Raw genomic sequence first — 25,971 nt, 5'->3', positions numbered from 1 at the left:
CAGTTTACAGAATACGTTAGCCTATTGCCAGAACTGGATTACATATTTGTCACTGACTTTATGGGATGCAGAACTTTTTATTCCAAGTTTTTGATATATTTTGACCCAATTGAAGAACTGCTATCCTGCTTATAAGGATTCTTCCCACAGTCTACCTCTTTTCCACCCCTGAAGACATGTTCTGCTTTTGCTTCCAGAGCCCCTCCCTAAAGCTTCAAGCCCTAGATGCTGAGTTGGGACTCTCACCATCAGCAGCCGACCCCCAAGCTCCAGAAGGTCTCCCTGCTCAGCAACAGCCTGTTACCTCGGAGGAAAAGACTCTTTACCACCCCCTGTTCTTCCACTTATCTTCATCAACAGAAGAAGATAAGTGGAATACAGCAAACTCCACAAAGTCAGGTGAGACAAAAGTTCAGAAATTTGTGTAAATTCATGGAATGTACCTAAGGCCATCTGTGTTTATGTTTTATATTGTGCAGAGAATAGGATAGGGATTAAATAATACTTGTTCTTAATCTTACCCCGTTTGTAATGTGAAATTGGTACGGTTATCTTGATATGAAAACCATAAGGGCTCACGAGTCATTTACCTTTTGTGCAAATTTAAAAACTATATAAATAGAAAGCATTTGGTCTGTCATCAATATATAAATATGTCAGTTGAATACATAATGATGAGAAACTATGCTAAACCTGATCTTATAACATTTTTTTTACTGTGTCTTTCTGTAAATGCCAATTCTCCATTCACATCAGAGTCCAGTTCTGCCTGCGCTGCCACTTTATCAGAAAAATCCATGTCTCCCACTGCCACCGACGTAAGCCCTCTCCTCTCTCACATCACCACCAGCGACTGCCCGGTGCTCTCTCCACGCTGTTCCAACATCAGCCACAGTCTTCGGTATAACCTGGATCCTGACATTGCCCCCTCTCCACCGTGCTCACAGGAAGTGCGCATGTAAGGAACACATCCACTCACCTATGCTATTTTGGGATTCAGAAATCTCAAGCACATGATAGCTTTAAAAGAATAGCATGTCCTTAAGGGCTGTTTGTAAATGTTTTTAAGATAAGTGCATTTGTGTCTGCAGGGCACGCAGTAATGTCCACGCAGAGCCGGGAGAGCGAGATCCATCTGTCAACATGCTAAACAAACACATTCATTATCTGAGGAAAAGGATCAGACGATTTGAGGAACGCTTTGAACAAGAACGACACTACAAGGTGGGAGTAAATCACATCATATTCTGTTTTCTGTTGTGTTGCGAGATAACCATTTTCACACAGAAATAAGGAGTTCAGAAGTGTTTAAAGGAATGGGATCATCAGCTCATAGACTGAGTCAGAGTTATGTTACCAGTGTTCAAATGATTCATGACTCCCTCCTGTAGCTAACACCAAACATCACTCACCAACACTGAATTATTACTTGTGGCATTATGATCACATGATGAATTGCTTTGTTTTTTGCTTTTGCTTTTTAGCCTTTTTTATCCATCTTATCTTATTTAATAAAATAGTTTGATTTGAAGGCTGTAAACGCAATAATCCAACAAACAAGGATGTTAGTTTCCAAACTGTCTGGTCAGTCTGTAGTAAATAATGATTTTTAATATTCAAATTTATATAAGCTTAAGGCAGAGAAAAAAGCCCTTATATCCTCAAGCAAACACAATTTATTTTTATTCCATTAACCCTGGACTCTAACCATTTTGTCTTTTTTTCAGCCAGCTTACAATGACAAGACAGCAAACCCAGAGGTGGCCAGGCTTATGAAGGAGTTGATCAAGAGTCGCAAACAACTCAAAGGTAGGATACAACATATTGAACTTGACATATCACTGTGAAATTATAATATGCTTACATTATAATGGTTAATGACTTTTTACTCAAGAGCTGAAACTAAAACAATCAATAAAGGGACAAGAAGACGTAAACCAACTGCATCAGTCCTGTAAAGCCCATCATGACCACAGGGGGTCAGCGCTGGCAGGGTTGGAGCTTCAGCTGATTAATAATAAGGGCAACACAAAACCAAATGTGGAGGAAACAGCCATTATTATCAGCAACAGACTGAAGGAAAGGAGGAGAGACCTGGAACTGCCAGAGAGCCTCAAGGTCTGTGAAGGCATTTATATAAAAATCAACATGTTTACTACCTAGAAAATAAATTAATAGATAGATGGATGCATTATTCTCTTTAATTGTGTTATAGGAGATGTCCCATTTCCAAATAGCCCTGGAAAAGACCTGCTTGCAAAAGTGCTTGCTATTCTATGAAGGTCTACATGGGCGACCGGTAAGAAGTAATACTGTTGAATGAACTTGACTAAAGCTCATCTACATACACTGAAACACAATTTCTGTCTCTGTGTGTAGAGCACCAGACAAGAGCGAACTCTGATGAAGCCCTTCTATGACCGATACCGTGTCGTCAAACAGCTCCAGAATTCCTCCTCTGCCTCATCTGTGATCACAACCATTGTAAGTTAAGCGCAATCATGTGTTCCATTAAAATAATTCTTCATAAATGTTTTTCTTAGTGGCTGATGTGAGGTGGTGGATGCTGAGAATGGGCTGATTTATTTGTCTCTTGTGCCCTCTTGTGGTTGGTTCTGAGTACAACACCAACAGACTGCAAAAGCCACATTCAAATAATTTCAGATGTGTTGTTCTATACTATACATAGAAAGCAATCTCCCTTAAAATATGACTTTATTTTACTCTGATATTGAAATACATATGTCCTTTTGTTATTAAAAGGCTCTCTTTGTGTCCACAGAATGAAGAGGAGGGCTCAGATGAGGAGAGCCCGAAACCTACTATCCCATACCCATTGCCTCACTCAATCAAATCTCACTCCTTCTCTTCAGACAAGTCTCTCGTGGAGCTGTGTGAAACTCCACTGGTGTCTCCTTTAGATGAATCAAACACACACCAGCCCCAGCAAATTACCATGGCAACACTTCATGAAGCATCCAGGTATATCTAGTAGTATCATTTGTTATACATTAACTACTGTCTAATTATAATGCTGATGAAATTTTATTATGCAGTTGGTTTGTTTTTTACATTGTGAAGAAGATACCTTACAACTGAATTCTTTATACAAATATCTTTATAAATATCTTGAAGAGATCCCAGTTAATCATAATATGAGAAATGAATCATAACTATTTCAGGGTATTTTGTCAAATCTCATGTTTTTTCTCTGCATGCTGATAACATGTTTTAACATGTTTTATGCATTATTGTGTTTTCTTTCTTTGTGTAAAAATGTACAGGCCAGAGCTGTTGGACCACTTGAGGATGGCCAGAACTGAGAAGCGTAGGTTGCACCATGTACTGCGCGAGTTTGAGGAGCACTTTTACTCACAAACTGGCAGGTAATCCTAGTATATGTACAAGTCACATATCACAGCTATAGCCCATCTCTTTCAAAGTTTATTTTCTCTTTTATTAAACTTTGAAACATTTGGTTTGCAACAATGCCATGTGAAAAACAAAAGACATCCACAAAAAAATCCCAATGATACATCAGTGTAATACATACATACTTGACATTAATGAAGCCGAGAGCTTAGGAAAAAGACAGAAGTAGACTGTAGATCTGAACTGTACACGTTCTTTGCATTATGTTAGTCCTCCAAACTCTGACTACAACACACACTGTAAAAGCTATCTGAGTAAGGCAACATAGGAGGGACTATCCAATGTCTGTGGAAGCTGTGGCCATTTCTTTTGACTCTTTATGTTCCTCTTGTTTAAACAGAGCTTGTCAAAAGGAGGACCGTGGACCCATGGCAGAGGAGTACTGCCAGTACAAAAACCTCAAAGCAAAACTGCGCCTCCTGGAGGCCCTGCTCAGTAAACACCAGGGCTCAACCAGCAGCTGAGTATCTCACAGTGGGACTCAAATCTACACAGTCCAGAATGTTCATGCCATGCTTCAATGCACTTTAATATAAAAGTGAAGAACAATGATGAGTGAAAGGTGGGCAGCTCAAGAGTTATAGTCCCATACGTCCTTACTGACCCAGCCTTAAACTGCCTGTAGCAACTGTTATCTATGACTGTAGTAGCAGAGCAGTGTCTGAGATTACTTTAACTATACCCATGTGACAAACATTACCTTTAGTCTTTTTACAATGTTTTGTATATTATGGCACTTTGCATTTTTTATTCAAGAAGTAATAGTGGAAACTGCATTTTTAATAAGTGCTTTCATGGCAAGAATATTTGTTTATGTCATAAAAGAGACATGGTGGTATTTGTGCATATCAGTTAGTAATTAGTCCTCTGTTGTGCTATGGTATGCGTTAAGAATTAGTATCACTGCTATGCTCTGTCCATAATACACATTACTGCTCACGTTGTAGGATGTGAACATAGTGTTAGCATGTCAAGTGCAAGCTAAACTGACTATAATGTGTTTAGTCCTGATAACTTCCTTCAAAATGACATTGTTGACAGCCTTTGACATTGTGCACTTCTGGTTTATATATTTTTCTTTATATATATTTATCTATCTATATATATATATTGATAAAAATAAATATTTTTTCACACATATTCTGCTAAACACAGTATATGGTTCTGCTTTCTCTGTTTACAGCAGAAAAATAAATGCGTGGCAGAGGACAGCCTTTTTCATGCGGCACAGAACTGCATCATGCTTAAAGGTCAACATCTTCGTGAATAGGTCACATTGGTCATCAGACGTCAGTACAGATTTAACAGGCTGCAGTTGTCAAACTATTCATATGACACATCTTTTCCATATCACATTTTAATACCTTTGGTATGAAATCAGATGACTGATGCTGCAGTCCCAAAGTGTACGCTCCAGATTGGGTGTAAAATAGGTTTGAAAAATGTTTGCAAACCTTCAACTTGAGGGTCTTACAATTCATGAAAAAAACATCATCATTGACAAAGAAGTGAGTAAGAGTATTTAAAATCAAATAATAGAAGAGGCAGAAGCAGCTGCTGTTAGTATGTTTAAAGGGTTGAATAAACACTGTGAGGATCTTATTGATGCTTTGCTATGCTTGTATTTTACTGTGAGTTTGCTTGTGATGATTGTGTTTTGTTTGGGGCCATCTTTTTTTCTTTTTTTTTTTTTTTCACCAGTTTGTGAGTTATTCCTCTGGGGATGAAGTCCAGTATGACTAGGCTCCTACGAGATCGGCTGCTTCATGCATTGCTCTGCTTTTTCAGTTTGTAGACTTGTGTCCTCAGGCCAGTCTTGTCGGTCCATCCGACTTCTTTTTCTCAGGTTTCTTCTTAGCGCCCCACACTGATGTTGCACGTCTTGCAGCTGGGGTCCTTCTTGGCGTTTACTGTAGAGAGGCTCATGAGTTGGTGCCCGCTGATCTCAGCCACCTTCCCCAGAGACAGGTCCACGGGCTCGGTGAAGATGACCTCCAGGATCACGTCCTGGGCATGGTGGAACACCAGGCGGCCGTCACCCGCCTCGCTCTGTTTGCACGTCATGAAGCGGTTGTTGGTGATGTCCAGAGCAGGGAGCCTCTCCTTACAGAAGTCGTCTCCTTGGGATCCTTTGGGTGCCAGGACCAGGATGACGTAGTGGTAGGCTGTGTACATGCAGTACAGGTCCCCAAAGTACAGGTTGGTGTCTGGGTTTAGCAGGGCATCCGCTCGCACCTCAAAGCGCTGTCGCCCATAGGGAGAGTCCTGCGGCGGTTTCCCCGTGTTGAACTCTGTGTTACAGCTGAAGAAGATGCCCTCCAGTTTCCCGCTGATGGGGGAACCATGACTGCCACTGTTGTCCTTCACTGAGAGAAGCATACGGTTCTCCTGTGCATCTCTGAAACAAGCACAGCTGTTTGTTTGAGATAACATTTGTAACAAATGATTATACAACACAAAGAAACAATGAATACAAAACGAATGTCTTGACAAGAAAGCCCATTTACAGAACACAAAATTGCATACAAACACCTGCACTGAGCCATACAAGAAACATTATATTATAAACCAATCCAAATGTAAATTGAATTATGACTCCAATAACAACTTTATTTAAGGAAACTTGTGAAACATTGCACTGTTCCTCCTGAGGACATTACTGATGAGCATTAAAGCACAATCAGGCGTCTAATGAAAACTGATGCAATGTTGTTGTCATAGTGGCACTATTCATCTCCCCCGCAGGTCAAACAAACCACTTGTTGTATACAGTGAAGAGAGCAGTACTTAAAATGGCCACACGATGGAGCAGTTTAACCCATGCTCTTAAAGGCAATTATAAACACTCAGCAAAAATGTTAGCCTACATGATGTAATACTGTAGCTCTAACAAAGAGATGTGGGCTTCTGTGGGCTTCTTTCTTTCACTAAAACTTTTGAAAACTGCAGGGAAGGAAACTCATGCACAACAGTAACAACTCCAAAACAACTCCAGAGATTCTGATTTGTCACACTGTCTACTCATATCAAAAACAAGGCAGACAGATACAGCTCTTGATTTTACAATGGTTACTGTTTGCCCTTTTTAATGAAATAGCTATAATTTTTCTTTAAATATAACACAATCTCCCTGTGTTGTCCTTATCTTCATACGTTGAATTTAGTAACTTTTTAAATGCGTTTTTTAATAAATGCTTGGTGTTCTTATCTTTAACAAACCATTTTGGAATACAATAGAAATAATTATGTTGTACCTGCAGTGGTCAAAGTATTCTTTGTTCTGGTTTCTGTAAAAGACAGAGAAAGGCAGCATGCGACCAGCGATGACCTCTGCTTTCTCCAGAAGCTGGTTTAGATGCACTGTGGAATAGTCTGCAAAAGGACAATATCATTAAGCAAATGCAAAACAATACAATAAAACAAAAAGTTTAATTAGTTACACTAAAAAGTAAGTTTATAGACCACACAGTAATGGCTAACAAGCAGTTAATTATTTCTTTGTTAATGTTTATAAAGTACTTTTTCATGTATGACTGTATTCAGCTACCAACTATTTAGCTTTTAACAATTCTATTTTGCAGTTAATTCTCTTAATCAGTGTTTTTAGCATCATATGGATGTGATTTGACATAATCTTAACTGTTATCTTAGAGACCATTAGAAGGTCCCTACGTGTTACCAAAGTTAGCATACTCAATGAACAACAGTAATATTTGCTGTCACATACTAGGAGGGGTGTTGATTTCCGTGTTGGCAAGATCTAGCTGAGAATGGTAGGTCTATTAACACTGGAAATCCACACTCACAGTTTCCTTTAGGCCTGTTATCCCGCGATCACAAGTCTATTTTTCATCTGCTTGATAAAAATTATAAAAATGCACTACACCGCTATGTTTTGAGTAAGGGTCCTTTTCAGTAACAAATTACTCACAGCTCATCGGACTCCAGCTGTCAAGATGCCAATACCGCCATCTGCCACCACTCCTGAACATTAGATTTGACCTATATTTGAATTTGCACGGCGTTCTCTCATCCAGGGGTTCTTAAATACTCCCATGGGTACATTTACATGGCCAGTAACATCAACCAAACTAGAAGCGTAGGACCATGACTGCAAGGACCACTGCAGCTGGACAGTGATGAGGACGCCGTGTAGAGGCTTAAAAGGCCCGGTGCCTATAGGACTAAAGTGTCTCAGGCATTGGGAAGTTGGCAGAGTAGTCTTATCAACTGAATTTTTGCATGCTGAAGCAGTGGCAGGTCCAGATCAAGCTTACTGAAGGTGCAAATGAGTTTCAAAGGGGTGCAAAGTATACTGTTCCATTAAGTATTATTATTTATCTTGTCTCAAATGAGGGAGCAAACCTTTATAAATGAGGTGGCAATGCACCCTTTTGCACCCTAGACCTGGGCCTGCACTGAAGGTTGAAACATAGGTATATCCTTTTTGCATAATTTTCCTTGTCAAAATCTGCACATGTGAACAATCAGACAGAAATCAGATTACTCACATTAGATTTAACTGGCTGTAGTAGAGTGGCACTCTCTAAATGTGATAATTAGCAGTTTTTTGTGTTTTTGTTTTGAGTTACAATAAAAAGAAAAAAAATCTCATTTGTTTCTGTTCACGGTCCCTCAGATCTCACATCAGATTTAGTTGTTTGCATCTAATTTACATCTTCAGTGTTCACAAATCAGATAGGGCCTAATAATCCGATTTTGGTGTGCATGTTAACATGACATTTTTATAATGTGATAACTTAAGAAATCAGAAAATGTTTTGGTGTGCACGTAAACCGTAAACATAGGCATTATAATCCCTGTCTCTCACACAGTTCTGAGTTGCTGAGGCTTTGTAACAGCCATCAAACAGAGGCTGCAGCATCCTTAAAGGACCTCATCATGACTGTGCAGTAGTGTAATGAACTCACGAAAGGAACTAAAGATCAGCTGAATTTTTCAATGCGCTTTCTCTTATTACCTCTTTATCAGCCTCTCGTCCTATTTCCATTTATGCCATGTCTGGCTATATCTTTCCTGCTTAAATGTTCTAAGGCTGAGGTGGTAGATTAGAAGTACTCCAATTTGCAGTAAATGAAAAGTTTAAAATTATTCCCAAGAAATCTATCTATCACTGATGCTTCTTTTATTATACATGGAATCCAGATTGGTGCCAACATTAAACATTAAACGAGTAATAATAATACTAGGCCTATAACCATAAGCTAAACTGCTACTAGTCCGAGTACTAAAGCTGCCACAAAAGTAAAGTTTCATACAATAAAATGTAATTTAAACTTGCTCAAATGAGAGTCTTGTCTGTTCTATCAGTACTTTAGTTATTGTTTTTTTGGAAATAATAGTGGAATGTAAACAATTTTTCTACCTCTATCAAGTCTTCAATATATGATGAAAAATAAATGCAAGTACCAGCCTGTCGCCCGTGACAACAAAAGCATTATTCACCTCTCATTTTCTATTGCCCTCACATTAGCCGCATGTACCTCCCTTCCCCCTCTAAAGCCTGTCGCCTGTAAAGTCAAACCTACTGACCTCTGCGTCTTTCCCATAATCCCTTATTTTCCTCTCCTCCTCCATCTCCCTCATCTCTCCATCAATCATCCACCACAGAATCTATATTAGCCTCGTTAGCACTCTGGCATGTGTTGTTTTAGATGATGTGAGACATTACCAGCGGTGCAGAACTCGATGATCTCGCTCCACTCGGACACTGCGTAATCTCCATCTGTTTGCTTGGATGCATTCTGGACGGCCACCGTGTACTCTGTGCGTGGACTTAGGAACCAGTGCCCCCTGACCGTCATGGGCAGGGGCACGGCCTTTGCCACCAGCTTGGTCGGGACATCCTGAGAAAACAATAAGAAATTAAATGTAAGTTCTTGGACATTTCGAGAATAGTTTGTGGATTATGTAAAGGATTAATTGCATTTGGTTGAGAAATTTTGATAATTTTGTGTGCTAATGCAAGATAGGGTCAAACATTTAACCTCAGTCACATTGTTGAAATGGGTTTATAATAACTACACTTTAATCTTTGCATTTCTGACTTAAAGAGGGGGTATTTTAGTTCTATGGGGTATTAACCGCCAGCACAACACATTTAGATCACCATGTTACCTTATTGTTTTAAAAATGCAATATTTGCTGAAGACAACATATTTTTATTTTTGATGCTGAGTCTCCCCTCCCTTTGCTCTCTGCGCTAAGTAACTCCCCATTTAGAGCACTATCACAACACAATCAGCGTGCATCCTGCTAATGCATCCTGCTAATGAAACTACTGCACACTGCCTCAGGTTTGTCAAGTTGTTGTGTACAGTTTTGTATTGTGGTTTTGTATATTTATGGGAAATGGGTGACGTGGGCTTGTGGGCTCAGCGTTGGTCAGAATGTTACAGTAAGGAGGGTTCAAATAAGACCTGGGAGAGATCACTAAATTACTGACACGTACATGGATGACATCTTCAGGCATCTTTTTAATGAGGGAACAACGTTGTAACGTGGTAGAAAGCTCAAAAAAGTCAATTTTGCATAATACCCCCTCATTAAAATAATAAAGATTAGATTGTGTTGATTCTGTCACTTTTAATTTGCACTAAAATATTTGAAGCTTTATAATACAATATGAATCAATATCAGAATACAGCCAGGTCTTTTACCATGGTGAGATTTTTCTGCTGTTCACATACCGTAGCAGGGTTATTGCCTTAACCTGATACCATATTCATCCAGCCAGTCTAGTCCTTTTATGTGAGTGATGTTGTTAGAGATCACATGACCACATCTGAGAGCCTTCCCTCAGACTGACCGTCTCCACACTCTTGAAGATTAGCCAACGCCTTTTCTATTCTCACTCTCCCAAATTTACAAGGTGAATTTCCAGTGTATTTTTCAGAACTACGCAATATTTGTGTGAGAGAGCATTAAATGACTCCACTCATCGGGTTAGCATTGTCCTTGGTGACTATTGTGTGGGTCCTTACAGCCCTGTGGAGTCTCTGAGGCCTTTGGTTGTTCATTGATACGAGCAGTGGTCTTTGCCTAGCAACCATCTCCAGTGCACAGTCAAACCAGAGCGAGAGGTCACCTGTAATAAGGGAGGAAGCCACTGCAGAGCACCAAGAGGCTGAGGAAGTAAGGAGCCGTGAATTATCCACTGTTCACTTTAAAGAGGGAGGGGAGGCTTTGTGTTGTTACTATGGTGATGGCACTAAAGGGTGGAGATGGAAACACTGCACACTGCACTGAAAACTGGGTACTTCTAGCCTATATAATAACTTATTAGCTATAATAAAACATGAACAAATACTTAATTAACAAAGACCTTATTAAGACAGATTAAAGTGTTACCAAAATTTGTAATCAAGTCAAAGAAATGAATGTTTATATTTATTGGAAGATTAATATTTGATTTAGACTTTTTTGTAATAGTACTGTTACTATTTACTTTATATTTTACTTCTATAGCTACTATCTCTTGGAACTGGGACGCTTACAACTACATATGCTACATTACATTTCCTCAATCTATTCATGGCCTTCAGCTTCCTATTATGGGTGACATTTTGAGGACTTTTTCCTATTCAAAAGCTATAATGTTTTGGTTTAAACTGTCAATTGTTATGGCAACAATCCTAATTTTTCATCATTCTGAAACCCACGGATAGCTGAATGCATATTTCTCCTGCTACTGCTACTTCCACACCTACCTTCCTTCCTACCACTTACTACTGCTGCTATGCTGTGACAACTACTGTAACAACATTATTCCTAAAATATGTTGGAGTCTCTGCTTAGGGCGGTGTACAATTTTGGAAAACACATATCTGGCAATCATATTCTGCAGAATTTGAACTTTATTACAAGATATTTCAGTTACATCTGTATCTACTGTGAGGCTGTTTATTAAAGTACTACCTCTTGACCAAAGTAGAGTGGTACATTGGTGACTCATGGCGCTTAAAGGGGCAGCATGTACCTTGTGTTTGAACTTGTTGGAGTTCTTGTTCTCCTTCTTGTTGAGGTCGATGAAGTAGTGGGTGATACGTTCTTTGCTGCGTGCTTCCATGTCCCAGCAGATTTTGAAGGAGTCACAGGTGATGTTACTGATCTTGATGTTCTGGGGGACGGGGAGCTCCTCCATCTCTGAGATATTTCCATCTTGGGACTTACCTGTTGCACAAAAGAAAGATAAAGATATAAAAGGAAGGTCCATGGAAATGCAGTGTTGTTTCTGTTTGTACATGCACTTTTATGGTTGTTTTAACATGGGTCACTGCACAATATGATGCACAATATATCTTGGGCCGTCTGCCACCGGCTTGTCTCCGTAGAGGTGTCATTGCTTTGCCTAGAAGTTCCACAGTATTGCATTAATCTTATCTATCATAAATGTATTAAATTTCAGGTGTTTTTTTTTTGCTAAAAAATGTACATTTTAGGCTTTGAGTGCATTACCTGCTTGTCTCCATGGAGATAGATACATTTAATGCTATACAGCAAAACTTTCCAGGCAAAGCAGCACTGGCATACCCCTATCCCAAAATGTTACTAGTGTGCACCTTAAAAATGAACAAACTTTGATATTTTATCTAATAATGTGAATCATCGTAACACATGTTTGTTTGTTTTTTTCAATTTTCTAACATAAGGGAATGGAAATTTATTTATAGAACACAAATAATGTACAATAAATAAACAAACCATATGTTCAATTTCAATATACTGCATGACATGATGTATATAACTGAAAACATGCATTTATTTACAACAACAGAGCCAGAAAGTGTCCATTAGCGGATTATGAACTATCACAACAAATGAGCCAGTTAATCCACACTTCCTGCATTAGCGCTGTCCCTCAGGATCCCCTCTTGTCTGCTCCAAACCCTCTTTATTCTGCTGCTGGTCTTCTGCAGCCTCTTAGAATTCTACACACAGCACAGCGGTTATCTGGTTCTTACAGTACGCTAACCGCTCCTCTATGTCCCTCTGACAAAGCACCGGCCTCACTACCACCATATATGTTACCATAGCAACACATCAGCTTTCAACACACAAGTACGAGATCTGCTCCAGTGCATATGAGGCATTAAATATTTCACATGCTGCCATTTGAATCTAATTTGTAATCAGATGTAGACTGTACTATAAAACCAGGAGATAGTTACCATGGTGATGCACAATGCCCTGATGAAAATGTCATAACAAGCTTCTATAATTCCAGCTTTGTACAATTAGGATGAATATAGAGTCCGTATGACGATAAGCCCCACCCCTATTGGCACGGCAACAATGCATTTCTGTACGCGGCCTGGTGTTTGGGACGCGTGAGTGAATAAAATGCGAGAATGTGGAATTCCAGAATATACTGCACAAACTGAGGACAATGGGACTAGAGCCTTTTCTACACACAGCGGATGAAAGACTAATCTCATAATTGGGATGGCATATGCACTCTCAACTCGTCTGGCCTCTCTCACGCTGCAGTGTAGCAGATAACACACACTTTTTTATATATATATATATATATATATATATATATATAATGAGTTTTTTGCCTTTGCTGTTAGTGAGAATTTTAATGAGTTGATGCTGATGTTCTAACCTCCAGATATAACCTTTGTCGGCATAGCAGCAGTCATTCATCATTAAGATCTATTTCCAGAGATGCATCTTGTAAAGCTGCATTTTCACTGGTGAATGTTAAAGTGACAGTACACTGGCTTCTCAGTATGTGCTTTCAATAGTAGATTGTGTAATTATACTACAGTTGACCTGGGACAGTTGAGAATTGTCTTTCAAAATGCTGCTGGAGCATCTGATCAATCAGACCATACATTTGGTGTAAAATTAAATTAATTAAAGAGCCTGGACCATGTATTTGAGCAAACTTTGTATTGCCCCAGTACAGATACATTGTGTAAGCAGAGTTCAAAATAAGTTCACTGTGTACTGTCTACATCTAACTATAATGTTAGGATTACCTTGCCTGCAAAACTACTCTGTCTTTGAAAGTTATGGAACTTGCTTATACACTCAGTGCAGTGAATAATTAGCTGCTCGGAATGCGTGAACAAGGCATAAGTTTGGGCCACTGCAAACTGTTTCAAATGAACTTGCGCCTTTAAGAGCTATTTAAAGAGATACAGCTTATAAAGCTGCATTTCCAGTGGTGAATGTTAAAGCGACAGTGCATGGCCTTCTCTGTAAATGCTTTCAATAATGGCTTGTCTGTGTAACTGCAGCTTGAATCCACATGGAACATTTAAGAATTGTCTTTCAAAGTACAGTTTGATCATATCTGACCAGTCAGACCCTTCATTTTGAGGTGGCACTCGAGCAAGTGGTTCAAATCCTGCTCTCTGCATATCTCTACATCATTGGTAGAGCAGTTAGATCCACTGACCCACAGATTGGTTGTCGGATTCCAGCTCCAACAGATACTGTCATTGTGTCCTTGGGCAAGACACTTAACCCTGCTTGCCCCCAGTGTCTGTGCACATTGGTGTGAGAATGTGTGAGTGAATGGGTGAACCATCCTTGATGTAAAGCGTTTTGAGCGCCTGGAAGGTGGAAAAGCATTATATAAAAATGTGAACATTGACCACGTACGATTTTAATTAACTTGAAATATTTACCACCTTTCAGGTTAATTTGGTGTTAAATGTGTTTGGGAGAAGTAACTTATTGTCAGCTTAGTCTTTTTTTTTATTTTTTTATTGGTTGCATCCAAGTAAAATTTACAGAAAAGGCAATCATTATTCTACACCAGCAGGTTTCAGATTGACTGCATCCGAATTATAGTAATAGTAGTGAGTTGCAGGGTCATGTTTTATCAGGGGGTAAGAAGTTAATCAACACAGAAAGAAAGTGCACTCTGCTTGTGAGTCAGACAGCCCAATACAATGATAAAACCTACAATTACCTCACCTTACCAAGAGACAGCAGTGCCCACCACTTTGCCCTGTGGATCCCTGGAGATTGTGCATAAGGAGCTCTTTCCTCTTAAGTCAGTGAGGCTTATCACTAATAGAAAGTTGTGCTTAGGACCTCTCACTCTGATTGCACTCTCATTAGATACACTGCATTCATAATAGACAATATTTTCAAAGTCTTTAGTTGCAAAGACTTTGAGAGGATCAACTAAGAACACACAAAACCAACTTGTAGACAGTATGGAACCAGCAGTGCACCATAAATAACATTTAGTTCATTTGTAGTTCTTGAAAAGATGTCTTTGTAATCCCTGAGTCGTCCAGTTATGCTCCATAGTAAAAGACAAATCAAATCTGCCAACTGGGCAAAAATGCAACATGTCTTCATTCCTACAACATTTTTGTCCAGTACAAAATACACTGCCTGGCCCCAAAAAAAAAAAAAAAAAAAAAAAAGTCACAACCTGGATTTAACTAAGCAAATATGTTGGGGTTGCTGCATTGGTCAGATCTAGGTTCAGCAACAGCCTGTGCTCAAAGAATGAGGTCAGCTGACACCTGAATATACTGAATGACCAGGTTATTCCATCAATGGATTTTTTCTTCCCTGATGGCATGGGCATATTCCAAGATGACAATGCCAGGATTCACTGGGCTCAAATTGTGACAGAGTGGTTCAGGAGCATCATTTTCACACATGGATTGTCCACCACAGAGTCCAGACCTTAACCCCATTGAGAATCTATGGGATGTACTGGAGAAGACTTTGTGCAGCGGACAGACTCAAGATCTTGGTGAAAAATGAATGCAATGAGCAAGGTGGGTGGGTCTTGCTCAAGAACAAAACAACTGGCCAGAAATGGAATTGAACTGCAAACCTGTTATAAGATGACCACTGTACAATCTGAGCCACTGTTGCTTTGGTGCCATCACTTTGTCTCTGCAACTAAAAATGGACATTGCTTACGCATAAAAAGATCAAAACAAATCATGACAGTTATGCTGAAATAAACTGCCCCTTTAGGCATTTCTTCATGTGAAAATGTGACTTATATAGTACAAAAGACTCAACTATTCAAGCGTTACAGGGAAAATATGCTTTCAAAATAAACAACCTAATCTCTGACTCATGCATCTTGGTCACTTTGTCTCCTCTTATTTAATGGTCAAACTTCATTCAAAATGGCGGCGTTGTTTATTAGCACTGTAGAGGTGGGATATGGATTGGGGGGTTGCTGGTGATTTGCAGTGCTGATGCGGCTGTCGTTTGCCCAAAGCTCATCTAATTCACCTGCAAATTGAGCTTTTACACCGATACTGTAAAGCTGACGCACTCTGACAGCTCTGCTTTGGCTGCTTTTGAAGAAATCAATGGTATGACGCATTGAAAATAATAGATATCGACTAACTAAAGCATTAGCATAAATCTTAAATATCATATGTGGTTTGAAATGAAGGTTTCTTAAGTGTATCTAAACTTAACAGTCTAAAATTTGCTTTAGATCAAAACATGACATTTATTTCCAAGTCAACTTTTTCTGGTAAAAAGTGATTTGATGAGTAAGGTGTTGAGTTTAGCTCAAGTTAAAATCATACATTACCCATACATGTCTTGCCACTTATAATAATGCCAGTTCCTAACCCTAATAAAATGACATTATTTGACCATAAATGTTTCTGAAATTGTAAATACTTTTAAGCACACATTTATATAGGACTTTTCTACCTTCAGGGCACTCTTTACAGCAAGGAACCACTCACCCATTCACGCACACATTCATACACCAGTGTACGCAGACACTGGGGGTGAGGTGGGTTAAGTGTCTTGCCCAAGGACAGACCAGCAGGATTCATCTGTAGAAGCAGGAATCGGACCACCACTGTGGGTCAGTGGATCTAACTGCTCTACCAATCATGTTTCTGTCAAAAGTGTGATTTGACCGGGGACCTTCGGATCGGTGGACAAACACTGTACCGACTGAGCTGCTGTCACTAAGCTGTAGTGATTTCTTGGGAACAATTCTGAGCGATGTAGGTGAGCCACACAAGACGAATATCAAGTGTAGAAGGAGATGTTAGAAGCACTGGAAATCCCAAGAGTTGTAACCTTTATAGTTACACTGAAACTGCAGTCTTAATCCTATCTCTATTCCTAAAAGATAGCTTTAAATGTGGCTTTAGTAAATAGGACTTTATTAAAATTCGCTCTGGTAGGTGCAGCGATACACTTTACCTGCTGCAACTAAATCTAGTCATTCAAATCCATCCAATACTTTCAAATAGAGCTACCAGCCCTTTCACTCACCATGGTGTCTGATACACAGGAAGCCAATAAATGCAGCACAATCAATACAAACCTTGTTAACATGCACGCACAGGCTCACCTAAAGCCTTTCTAGGGTCTATTCTGCTTCCACCTGGATTTCTATTATTTCATAGAGGGGGAAGAAAACACTGTTGCAGCTGATGACTTTAGTCTAGACAGTTTTCCAGGTTTAAATTTGTACTTGTTAGACGTGAGGGAAATGTGTATTGGCTCAAGGGGCTGGGGGAGAATCACAGCTTTGTTCCCATCAGAGTAGCAGAAGCCTGGGTGAGACAGAGAGCATGCTGGGAGAGAAAAAAACAAATGGCAAATGAATGGTAGTGAGTGGAGAGATAAACAATGTCCTGTTCATCTGCAACTTATTGTCTAGCCCAGTGAAGAGAAGGCAAAAGTGGCACTATGTCATTTTTCTATTGGGACCGGCCACCTGCTTGTCTCCATGGAAATGTTAATGTTGTTCCACAGTACAGCACTAAGCATATAAATCTTGCAAACATTCAATTGACAAACATGTATTCTTAGTATGAGTGGGGTTGCCTCTCCACAGATCTGACATGTAACTTAAAGGTGCACAATGCAGGTTTTCTGGTAGCCTGCTTGTCTTCATGGAGATTAAAAAAAAAAGTTTAAGGTTATACAGTAGGCAATGAATAACATCTCTATGGAGACAAGCAGGCCACCAGAAAACTTCCATAGTGCACCTTTAGGTTACTTAGTAGAATCATGGAGGGAGAAGGAGGCGTTCATCTGCTGTGATGAAATACAATTCATTCATAATTCATCTGCACCCATGTTTGCATTTGAATGGTTTGGTTAGTATCAGTGAGTTTTATACCTATTGATCAAAGTAGGGATAATATCTGGATTTCTGTGGAGAAAAAGGGCACATTTATACAGTCAGTATAATGTTTAAAGAAGACCTATGCGCTTTTGTCTGGTTTCTGTGTAATCCGTCAGTGAGTCCGGTATGACCCATAGAAAAAGAAAAATTCAATTCTGCCACTGGACAAAAGATTTAGAGTGAACACATTTTGCCGCTAATCCAAGCTGCTTCTTCAGTTCTAGTCAGATTACTGATGGAGACTGCCTTATATCTTTCTGAAAAGAGGAGCTAATGCACTATGCATGGAGCATTATGCACTTTTACAATGTCAATTACTTGCCTTGTGTTTGTCCAATATATGTGATGTGTTTGTGTGGCATTGTATGTATGTATGGCGTTTTTCCCTGTGTGATTTGACTGTGAAGACAAATTTCCCCTTGGGGACAATAAAGTAACTAACTACACTGAAACTAACACACCTGTTTGTTCACAGTTTCTGTTAGTGAACTGTACCTGTGTCATATTTTGTTCAGGCCTCTAATGAGTGCACTCACACCTGTTAGCATGCTGGCTATCACAATTGCTACAAACAAAGCAATGTGATTTTTACTCCATTCATTATAGTGAAGAGAGAAATAAACAGTACATTTGAGAAACAAACAGCTATTACATAAGATAATGTATCAACACCGTCAGGAGCAGCTCGGGACTCCAATCTGCTATACGTCTCCATTTCAAAGACACTAACCACTTCTTTCAAAATAGTGAGGTACAGATCTTAGCCAAGGAAAAGAAATGGTTTGAGAGCATTTTTAGACAATCCAAGACAATTCATCTTTGAACAGAAATGGGGGGCTTGGACATCATTTTATATTTATAACTCCATTCTCACATCTAAATGAAAACAAGGAAAACAACAGTTATAGCCAGTATGCTAACAGGTGTGAGAGCACCCATTAGGGGCTTGAACAATTATGCAATTACGATTATGTTTTCAGTGCAGTTAGCTCCTCCCTTCAGAGGACTGCATTGAAGGCAGTGTCCACCAACAATCTGAAGAAGCCGTTTGATGAATGGCAAAACATCTTCACCCTAAAATTTCTGTCCAGTTGACAAAATTATTCTTTTGCTATTTTTTCTGCTTTATAGTGATAATGTATAGTGAGCCACTATGCTATAGTATATTTTAAAACAATTATAACATGGTTAAAAAAGTCAGTTTTGCACAATAGGTCTGAAAAGAAATAGGTAAAATTCTGCAGTTTCTAGGGGAAGGAGCATATGGAAAAGTGTCCAAATGCTTCAACTCCACCACCAAAGAGGTGGGGGCAGTGAAAGTATTTGAAGATGATTATGAGATGCAAGTGGAGTTGGACAACATCCAGCATCTGAGCAACATTGACCCAGATGAGGTGAATATCATCAAATACATCGAGCACTTCACTTTTGAGAAATACCACTGCATCGTTTATGAAATACTGGACTGCAGCCTCCTGGATCTCGCCATGAATCGCCCTGGAACTCTTTCACCAAGTGAGATGAGGCCTGTCGCCCAACAGCTCCTTGTAGCTTTTAAAGCACTGAAGGAAGCTCAAATTGTTCATGGTGACTTAAAACCTGACAATATTATGTTGGTCAACCACCAAGAGCAGCCATTTAAAGTGAAGCTGATCGACTTTGGCTGTGGGGGCTTCATCTCAGACCTGGAACAGGGCATGGATCTGATGTGTGACGGATATCGTGCTCCTGAGGTAACCCTGGGTGCTCCCCTGTCCAAGGCCCTGGAGATGTGGAGCCTGGGCTGCTGCCTTGGAGAAGACTTCTTAGGCTGCCAGCTGTTCTCCGTCGTGTCCTACTATGACCACCTGAGGACCATCATCCACCTCCTTGGACAACCCAGTGATGAGATGCTGCAGAGAAGTGTCTACGCTGATAAATACTTCCTCCAGACAAACATCCAGTGGAGATTCAAGAGCCCCATCGAATACCAGGCCACAAACTGGAAAAAGCCTGAGGTCTCTGAGTCTCAGTTTTCAAATCTAGAGGAAGCCATAAAATTGATGATGGCTGATGGCATGGACAAAGATGCTGTGTTGGACTTGGAGGTTTTCCTTGATTTTCTTTAAAATCTTCTCCATGTCGACCCTGAGAAGAGGCTGACTGTCGGCCAAGCCCTGAGGCACCCGTTTATAACAATGGAACACCTGATCAACAGTGACAGTGAATATGTCCAAAGTGCAAATGATCTTATGGCAGTAACCCTGAAGACCTCCAATCGAGCTGAAGGAGATCCAGACCAGGACCCTCAGTCCTCTGCAGCTTCACTTGAGAGTCCATGGTCGTCTCTGGCCTTTGGAGATGTGAGCTCTCCTCCTGAGGACCATCATATGTCGCCTGAACCTGAGGAATCTGACTGGTCCTACAGCCCTGTGACTGAGACTGACATAGACTCTTTCATGGGAAATGATGATGTTTCCTTCATCATTCAGCCTCTGGAAGAGAATAACTTGTGTATGGACACAAATGTCACTGACCCTGATTTGCTCTGGGACGAAGGACCTGTCCTGTTCTGGTTCGAGATGAACCAGAGTGATGAGGTCAGCTCCTGTTTGAATGAGAAGGATACGGCTGAACCTGAACAGGCTGAGGTCGTTGTTGGTGACTCTTCACAAGAGGCAGATAATGCAAACAGTGGTGTACACAAGAGCACCTCTGTTTGATCAGGCATCAAGAAAATATTTGGAAGTGTTATAGCACCTATATGCCAATCCATGACCCCTGTGCACCATTGCTCCACCTTCAGGAGGCACTAAAGGTGCCACTGCAAACTTCAAAGTCAAATAAAAATCGTTCATTAGCATTCAAATGTGTTCATGTATTTGTTGGCTGACAGGTTTCCTTAACAGATTTTTTAAAAATTCTTCATAATTTTGACAACTACTGACTACATAATATAAATTATTTTGGGGAGAAATTGGGTCTACTACTCACAGTAGTTTTTGGCCCATAGATGATTATCTGCAAATTGAAGAATATGATTCCATATTATTCTAAACTGACCACCGATTATGTTATTTAAGATATACCTGAAAGCATTTAAGTATTTTTTTGTATGAATAGCATAATACATTTTTGTTATAATACATTTTATCATAAAGATTCTTTTCTCATATTTAGAGATAGAAATATGTCAATAAACTAAATGCACAGATGCGCTTGTTTGGATGCATTTGACATTGGCAGGAAAGAAAACCAGACAGTGTAACAGTTTAAAGAGCGTATGGTCCTTGCTGGCTTTCATAGTTTCTCTTTTATAAATACCTTATAACACACCAAAATAATTATGCATTGTACAAAGCTATATATCTTGGGTGTAGTTTCAGCAGTTACAATATTGTAGACATAGCAATAACAAAGCCGCTAATATATTCCAGTGTTTTGCCAGTTATGATGTTATCAGCCTCACGTGCGTGCACAAAGCCTGCCAGCACAGTCATGGCACAGCTGATCATGTGACCACACTGAAGGAGTCTAGCTTACTCATCACAACAGTCCCACCTGCTGCTGCTCAAGGTGCTGTCACAATTTGAATTCATGAGTTTCACCTTCCTGTTATATGCAACATTTTGAGGACTTTCCAAATCCAAAGTTATAATACTTAATTACTATGGTGACTGTCCTAATTTTTCATCATTCTTCAAACCCATAAACAACTGTAAGAGAACAGTCACCTGCGGCATACGGCGCAAGAAAGTGAATGAATGTTTTTATTAATTCCGAGCAGGTCTTTGTAAGCTGAAACAATGCTTTAGTCATGAGGTAATTGAAAAGCACAACACGCAGAGGGAGCGTATTTCCTTGGGCTGACAGAGGAATTGTGTGATGGGACCTGGCAACATTAGAGTGCTGGAGTTTCCGCTGCAGAGAGGCAGTAGCTACGGAAGACACTGTTCTCTGGGTAAATGGCACTAATCCATCATGCCAGCTTCATTACATCAGCAAGGTCAGAACCAACAGCCTGTTTATACGGTTACACTAAGGATCACTGTAGGTTTTATCAAAAGAGCAGACAAACAGCTATCATACAGGACTTGGTAAATATATCTTACATTTTACTATATAGTTCTACACTACACAATATAGTTCTAAAGTAAATAAATAAATACATAAATACATAAGTTGTTATTACTTTGCATTGTTCCACAATATACTATTAAACTTATCTATCTCCATGGAGAAAATCAGGTGATGCTGGCAGGCTAGGTTACTGGTCAGATCTGTGGAGAGAGAAGCCGATTCACAGTAAAGATACTGGCAAATTGTTAAGCCCTAAAAACACCTGTTATTGAATAAGGTGTGGTACTGTGGGACATTTCTGGCAAAACGTGACAAGCAAGAGACAGATCTCTCTCTAGAAATGTGCCATAGACCATCGTTCATTATTTGCTTTGGATCTATAAAAAAACATTGAAAAAGGTGATATCATGTATTAACTATATGACTTTTTGAAAAAAGTCATATAGTATAGTGAAGTTTTAAAAACCCATTGCACAGTCCAGTCTGCCCTTCCAGAAAAAAAAAAAAAAAAAAAAAAAAAAAAAAAAAAAATTGGACCTGTTAAACTGACAACTTCTCTGTTCTCTGTTTCTCCTTTATGCAGCTGGGCCTTTCACACAAATTCTCTTTCCCACAGAAATCCTTCTTTTCCATTTGCAGCCTCAGCACTGGCACATAAGCCTCTCTCACGCTGCCCATTAAATATTTATGCATTTGGGAGATAAATATAGAAAGCCATGTGAAATGAATACGAGGTGTGCAAACATAAGCATGGACTAGATAAAGGAGGAGTCTATCCAAGAAGCTCGCAATGCACAGTCTTTGAGCTAAAGGGTGAGGCTCAGATGAAATGTAATGTGATCCAAATACGCAATTTTTTTCCCTCCCTTTTGTTTTGTGATACAACATTGCAGCGTTAAAAGTTTTGAAAGGTCAAAGTCAAAAACAGCTCTTAAGATTATGCGATAAAGATTTATGATTAGATACTTTGGCTGTACTTGACAAACTGCAAATCCATGACCGTGAAAATTTGCCCTTGGGTCCATTTATGAGGCCCAATTTATTTTTGGTTTAAATTTGGGACTTTTTGCCTTTATTACAAACAGGCATAAGGTACACTTGAAACTAGAAAGAAAAAGCTTGCTAGTGTGATCTGCAGCTGTTTGTCAGAGGTACAGACAACTTCTCTGCTCTTTGTTGTGATGACGTTTACGGCGACATAACATAATAATCCACGTGTGTCAAAGATTATAACTATTACAGGCTCAAGAACAATATGTCTTTAAAGTTTTAAAATAAACTTAAGGTTAGTGTAATATTTACCAAACAGTTTCCGAGTTTAAGCACACATATACATTTTGGTTTGTCTTGTAAAAACTCATAAAGGTCCACTATGTAACATTTCTGGTGAAAGATACTCCACCTGTTTGTCTCCATGGAGATGTTATTGCTTCGCTAGAAACATTTTGGCACTAAAGTTATCTATTTACATGGAGATGAGCAGGGACAACACCGGGGTAAGTTAATGGTCAGATCTGTGGAGAGGTTGCCCTGCTCGATGTAACAATGAATACAAACACCTGTAATTGAATGAATAAATGCATGCTAGATAAGTATAATGCTATACTGTGGAATATTCCATTCAAACCAGTAGCAGGTAACGGACCCCCCATCAGAAAAGTGACATATACTGACAGACATCTTTCATTAAACATCAGCCCACATATGGAAAAAGGTCTTTACCATACTCAAAGCTTTAATCTACTACAAGCACCAATTAGCGTCTGGTAAAGGCGTGGAGAAGGAGGTGGACACTTGGCTGTTTCTCCGTAAACAGGACACGTGGGCGGATGGAGGACACACACAGTCCTGTTTACACTGTAGTGACTGTGGTGACCGCTGCACAAACACAAACTGCCTGTTGTTGCTGGAAAGGCCAACACTGTGACCCTGACATAGAGCTGAACTGAAGACATCATCTATTATAAGAATAAGACAACAAAAACAGGGCTGCATCATTTTGGAAACTGTTCTTGCAGTTGTGAGTAGATTTGCAATTAATGTTTAAAAAGAGGGATTCAGTTCTGAGTGCTTGTTGTAAAAACACTCAAGGAGCATTTATATTTGAGAGAAGACTGAAATATGAACGGCTAAACTAATACAATAATCCTATTCATTTCAGAACATTATTGTAGAGGTCAACCAGCTTGTCTCAGTGTCACCATGGAAATGCTATAGCTTTGTCTATGGCATTTAAATTATCTACCACCACGAAGAAAAGCAGGTGGTGTCATCACGCAAGTTACAAGTCAGATCTGTGGTCAGATCTGTGGAGAGGTGATCTTGCTTCGTGTAGAATGTATTTTTTACAAGGGAATTTTGACTAATATAAACACCTGTAGTTGAATAAATGGAGATAGATGAATTTAATACTGTGGAATATTCAGCCAAAGCATGCAATAACATTTCCATGGAAACAAGCAGGAGGCAGACCATCCAAAAGAAAAGTCATACAGTGCGTCATTAATTTAACTGAACTTACAAGAACTTTCAAATAATTAATTTAAATATAATGTGTATTTCACATTTAATCTGACTATCAGCAGCCCATAATAGGAACCTTATCCACGCGTTTTGCACTGTGCTCCTCTCAAAAGCCTATGATACAAGGACCACATTGTTGACTGCTTGATGAAAATTCACCATTGAATCAAGGCTGGCTGACCAACACCAGTCACAACCGGCCAGAAGCACTGCCACAATAAGACCAGCAAGTCCCTTACACCCAAACAGGCGTGACAGGCCCATATCAGAGAAAATAAATTAAAGAGGGGCTCCTAATTAAGAGGCTGCTCTCAGATGGGGAATAACAGGGAGCATGTAATTGCAGTGATGGGCGTGTGAAGCTGCCTGGTACATGTGGATCCTGCAGCCATGTTTCTATCCCTCCCCATGACTGGCCTTTTTCCTTTCTCTTCAAAATGTAAAAGACTGTGTTGATGTGCACAGTCTCCTTGACTGTCCAATGACATTTTATATTAGTACTAGGCCTGCTCAGATTTTGCCCTGGAGTTAGGACATGGTTTAGGTGGGTAAAGTTTGGATTCAGGGTTGATAAGATGTCAGATCGCTGGCTATGCTTTTTTCTTTCTTTTTAAGATCATGGCATTGCTAATATTTCTTATGACAAACACGAGTATATAAGAAACACACAGACTGACCAGCGTTAAAGCTGGTCTCTGTCCACGTCTCTGGTGCTGAAATTTAAATCCAACTATCTCTGTACCCATGACTGCTCACTTTGTGTGGAAAAACTGCCTGTGTGATGAATGGGCAATGTCATGATCTACCTCGGTCATTTTACATTCCTGTCCCCATGCTGAACCATCAACACTCCAGCCCTTATTTCTATTAAGCGCACACAATACGGGTGCAACGTGCGGCTAAAGCCAATGACAGGCTCTAGACTGCAGCCCCACACTGACAAAGGGCCTAATGCGGCTGGCCAAACACGTGAACACCGCATTGGAATCACTCAAATGAGGTGAAAAACACTAAATATGCGTCTTACCGTCTCGTTCGCAAAGCTGTATGGAATCCAGGCTTAGGTCCTTGATCATGCCCTCGCACGGACTTAACGGGCTGCTCAGGTTGTGCGCCAAACCGGGGACCTCCATCTCTGCGGGGAAAGACAAGCTGTAAATGTCTTCTTTTTAAGTACAACGTCCTCTGGGTTCGGGATGGAGAGACTGCCTGGCGTCACCGCGGAGCGAGAGAGGAAGCGGGTGGAGGTGCTGTCCACAGCTCGGTGTGTCGCGCGCAGCTCTCGTGCTCCTGTCTGCGTCCGTTCTGGGTGGTGCGGTTAGTGGCGCGTCAGCACGGACTCGTCACTGGGCCAGATATTCTCGGAGAACTATAAGCACTATCGAAGCTTTGATTTCATTGTCTAAACTGAATAGTTTTATATAGAGAGCCTGTATGTCGTTCTAAAGTGTGCGCACTCGCTGACACAGAGCCACAAGTGCGTATTCTCCGCAGGGCAGAATCACAGAGTGGATTAGCGCGCAAATTCAATGGCTTCTTCTTCCTTACCGCGTATTCTTATGTAACCAGATTAACTAACTAGCGTTCCCTCCAGGTTTGTGACTACTGGACTCTCAAGCCCAAGCCCAGTGTCTTTTTTTCACGTTCAGCGTCATGATCGCTCGCTCTTCTTTCCTTATTTGGTGAGGTACAGCCCCATGGCGCGGGGGGCGCAGGTGCAAGTGGACGGCCGTATAATGAGCGTGTGGCTGTCACGTCGTTAAGAATGAATCCTAGTACAGACATTGCCTTTGTGCCCAAGATTAGATTGGTTTTAATGTCTCACAGCCTCT

At 40.1% G+C, this 25,971-nt stretch overlaps 2 protein-coding genes across 2 annotated transcripts in view; one reads left to right on the top strand and one right to left on the bottom strand.

Moving 5' to 3' along the window:
• LOC117382861 (protein FAM13A-like) overlaps positions 1-3,896 on the top strand; it is a 10,781-nt gene extending 6,885 nt beyond the window's left edge. The window contains exons 12-21 of the mRNA XM_055227301.1: positions 198-399; positions 757-958; positions 1,092-1,224; positions 1,728-1,809; positions 1,895-2,118; positions 2,216-2,299; positions 2,380-2,484; positions 2,783-2,982; positions 3,285-3,386; positions 3,773-3,896. Of these exons, the coding sequence (XP_055083276.1) occupies positions 198-399; positions 757-958; positions 1,092-1,224; positions 1,728-1,809; positions 1,895-2,118; positions 2,216-2,299; positions 2,380-2,484; positions 2,783-2,982; positions 3,285-3,386; positions 3,773-3,896 (1,458 nt within the window). The remainder of the gene's footprint in view (positions 1-197; positions 400-756; positions 959-1,091; positions 1,225-1,727; positions 1,810-1,894; positions 2,119-2,215; positions 2,300-2,379; positions 2,485-2,782; positions 2,983-3,284; positions 3,387-3,772) is intronic.
• On the bottom strand, positions 3,436-25,971 carry LOC117382333 (phytanoyl-CoA hydroxylase-interacting protein-like). The gene is made up of 5 exons (XM_033979483.2): positions 25,167-25,971; positions 11,432-11,625; positions 9,125-9,299; positions 6,687-6,804; positions 3,436-5,830 (listed from the first exon to the last, which is right to left on the bottom strand). Exons 1-5 carry the CDS (start codon positions 25,270-25,272, stop codon positions 5,287-5,289), a joined length of 1,137 nt encoding a protein of 378 aa, XP_033835374.1. The 5' UTR covers positions 25,273-25,971; the 3' UTR covers positions 3,436-5,286.

Source organism: Periophthalmus magnuspinnatus, chromosome 15, assembly GCF_009829125.3.
Source record: "Periophthalmus magnuspinnatus isolate fPerMag1 chromosome 15, fPerMag1.2.pri, whole genome shotgun sequence".
NCBI classification, from domain to species: Eukaryota; Metazoa; Chordata; class Actinopteri; order Gobiiformes; family Gobiidae; genus Periophthalmus; species Periophthalmus magnuspinnatus.
The sequence above is the reverse complement of the archived record's forward strand: the minus strand, read 5'-3'. Positions and strand labels throughout refer to the sequence as shown.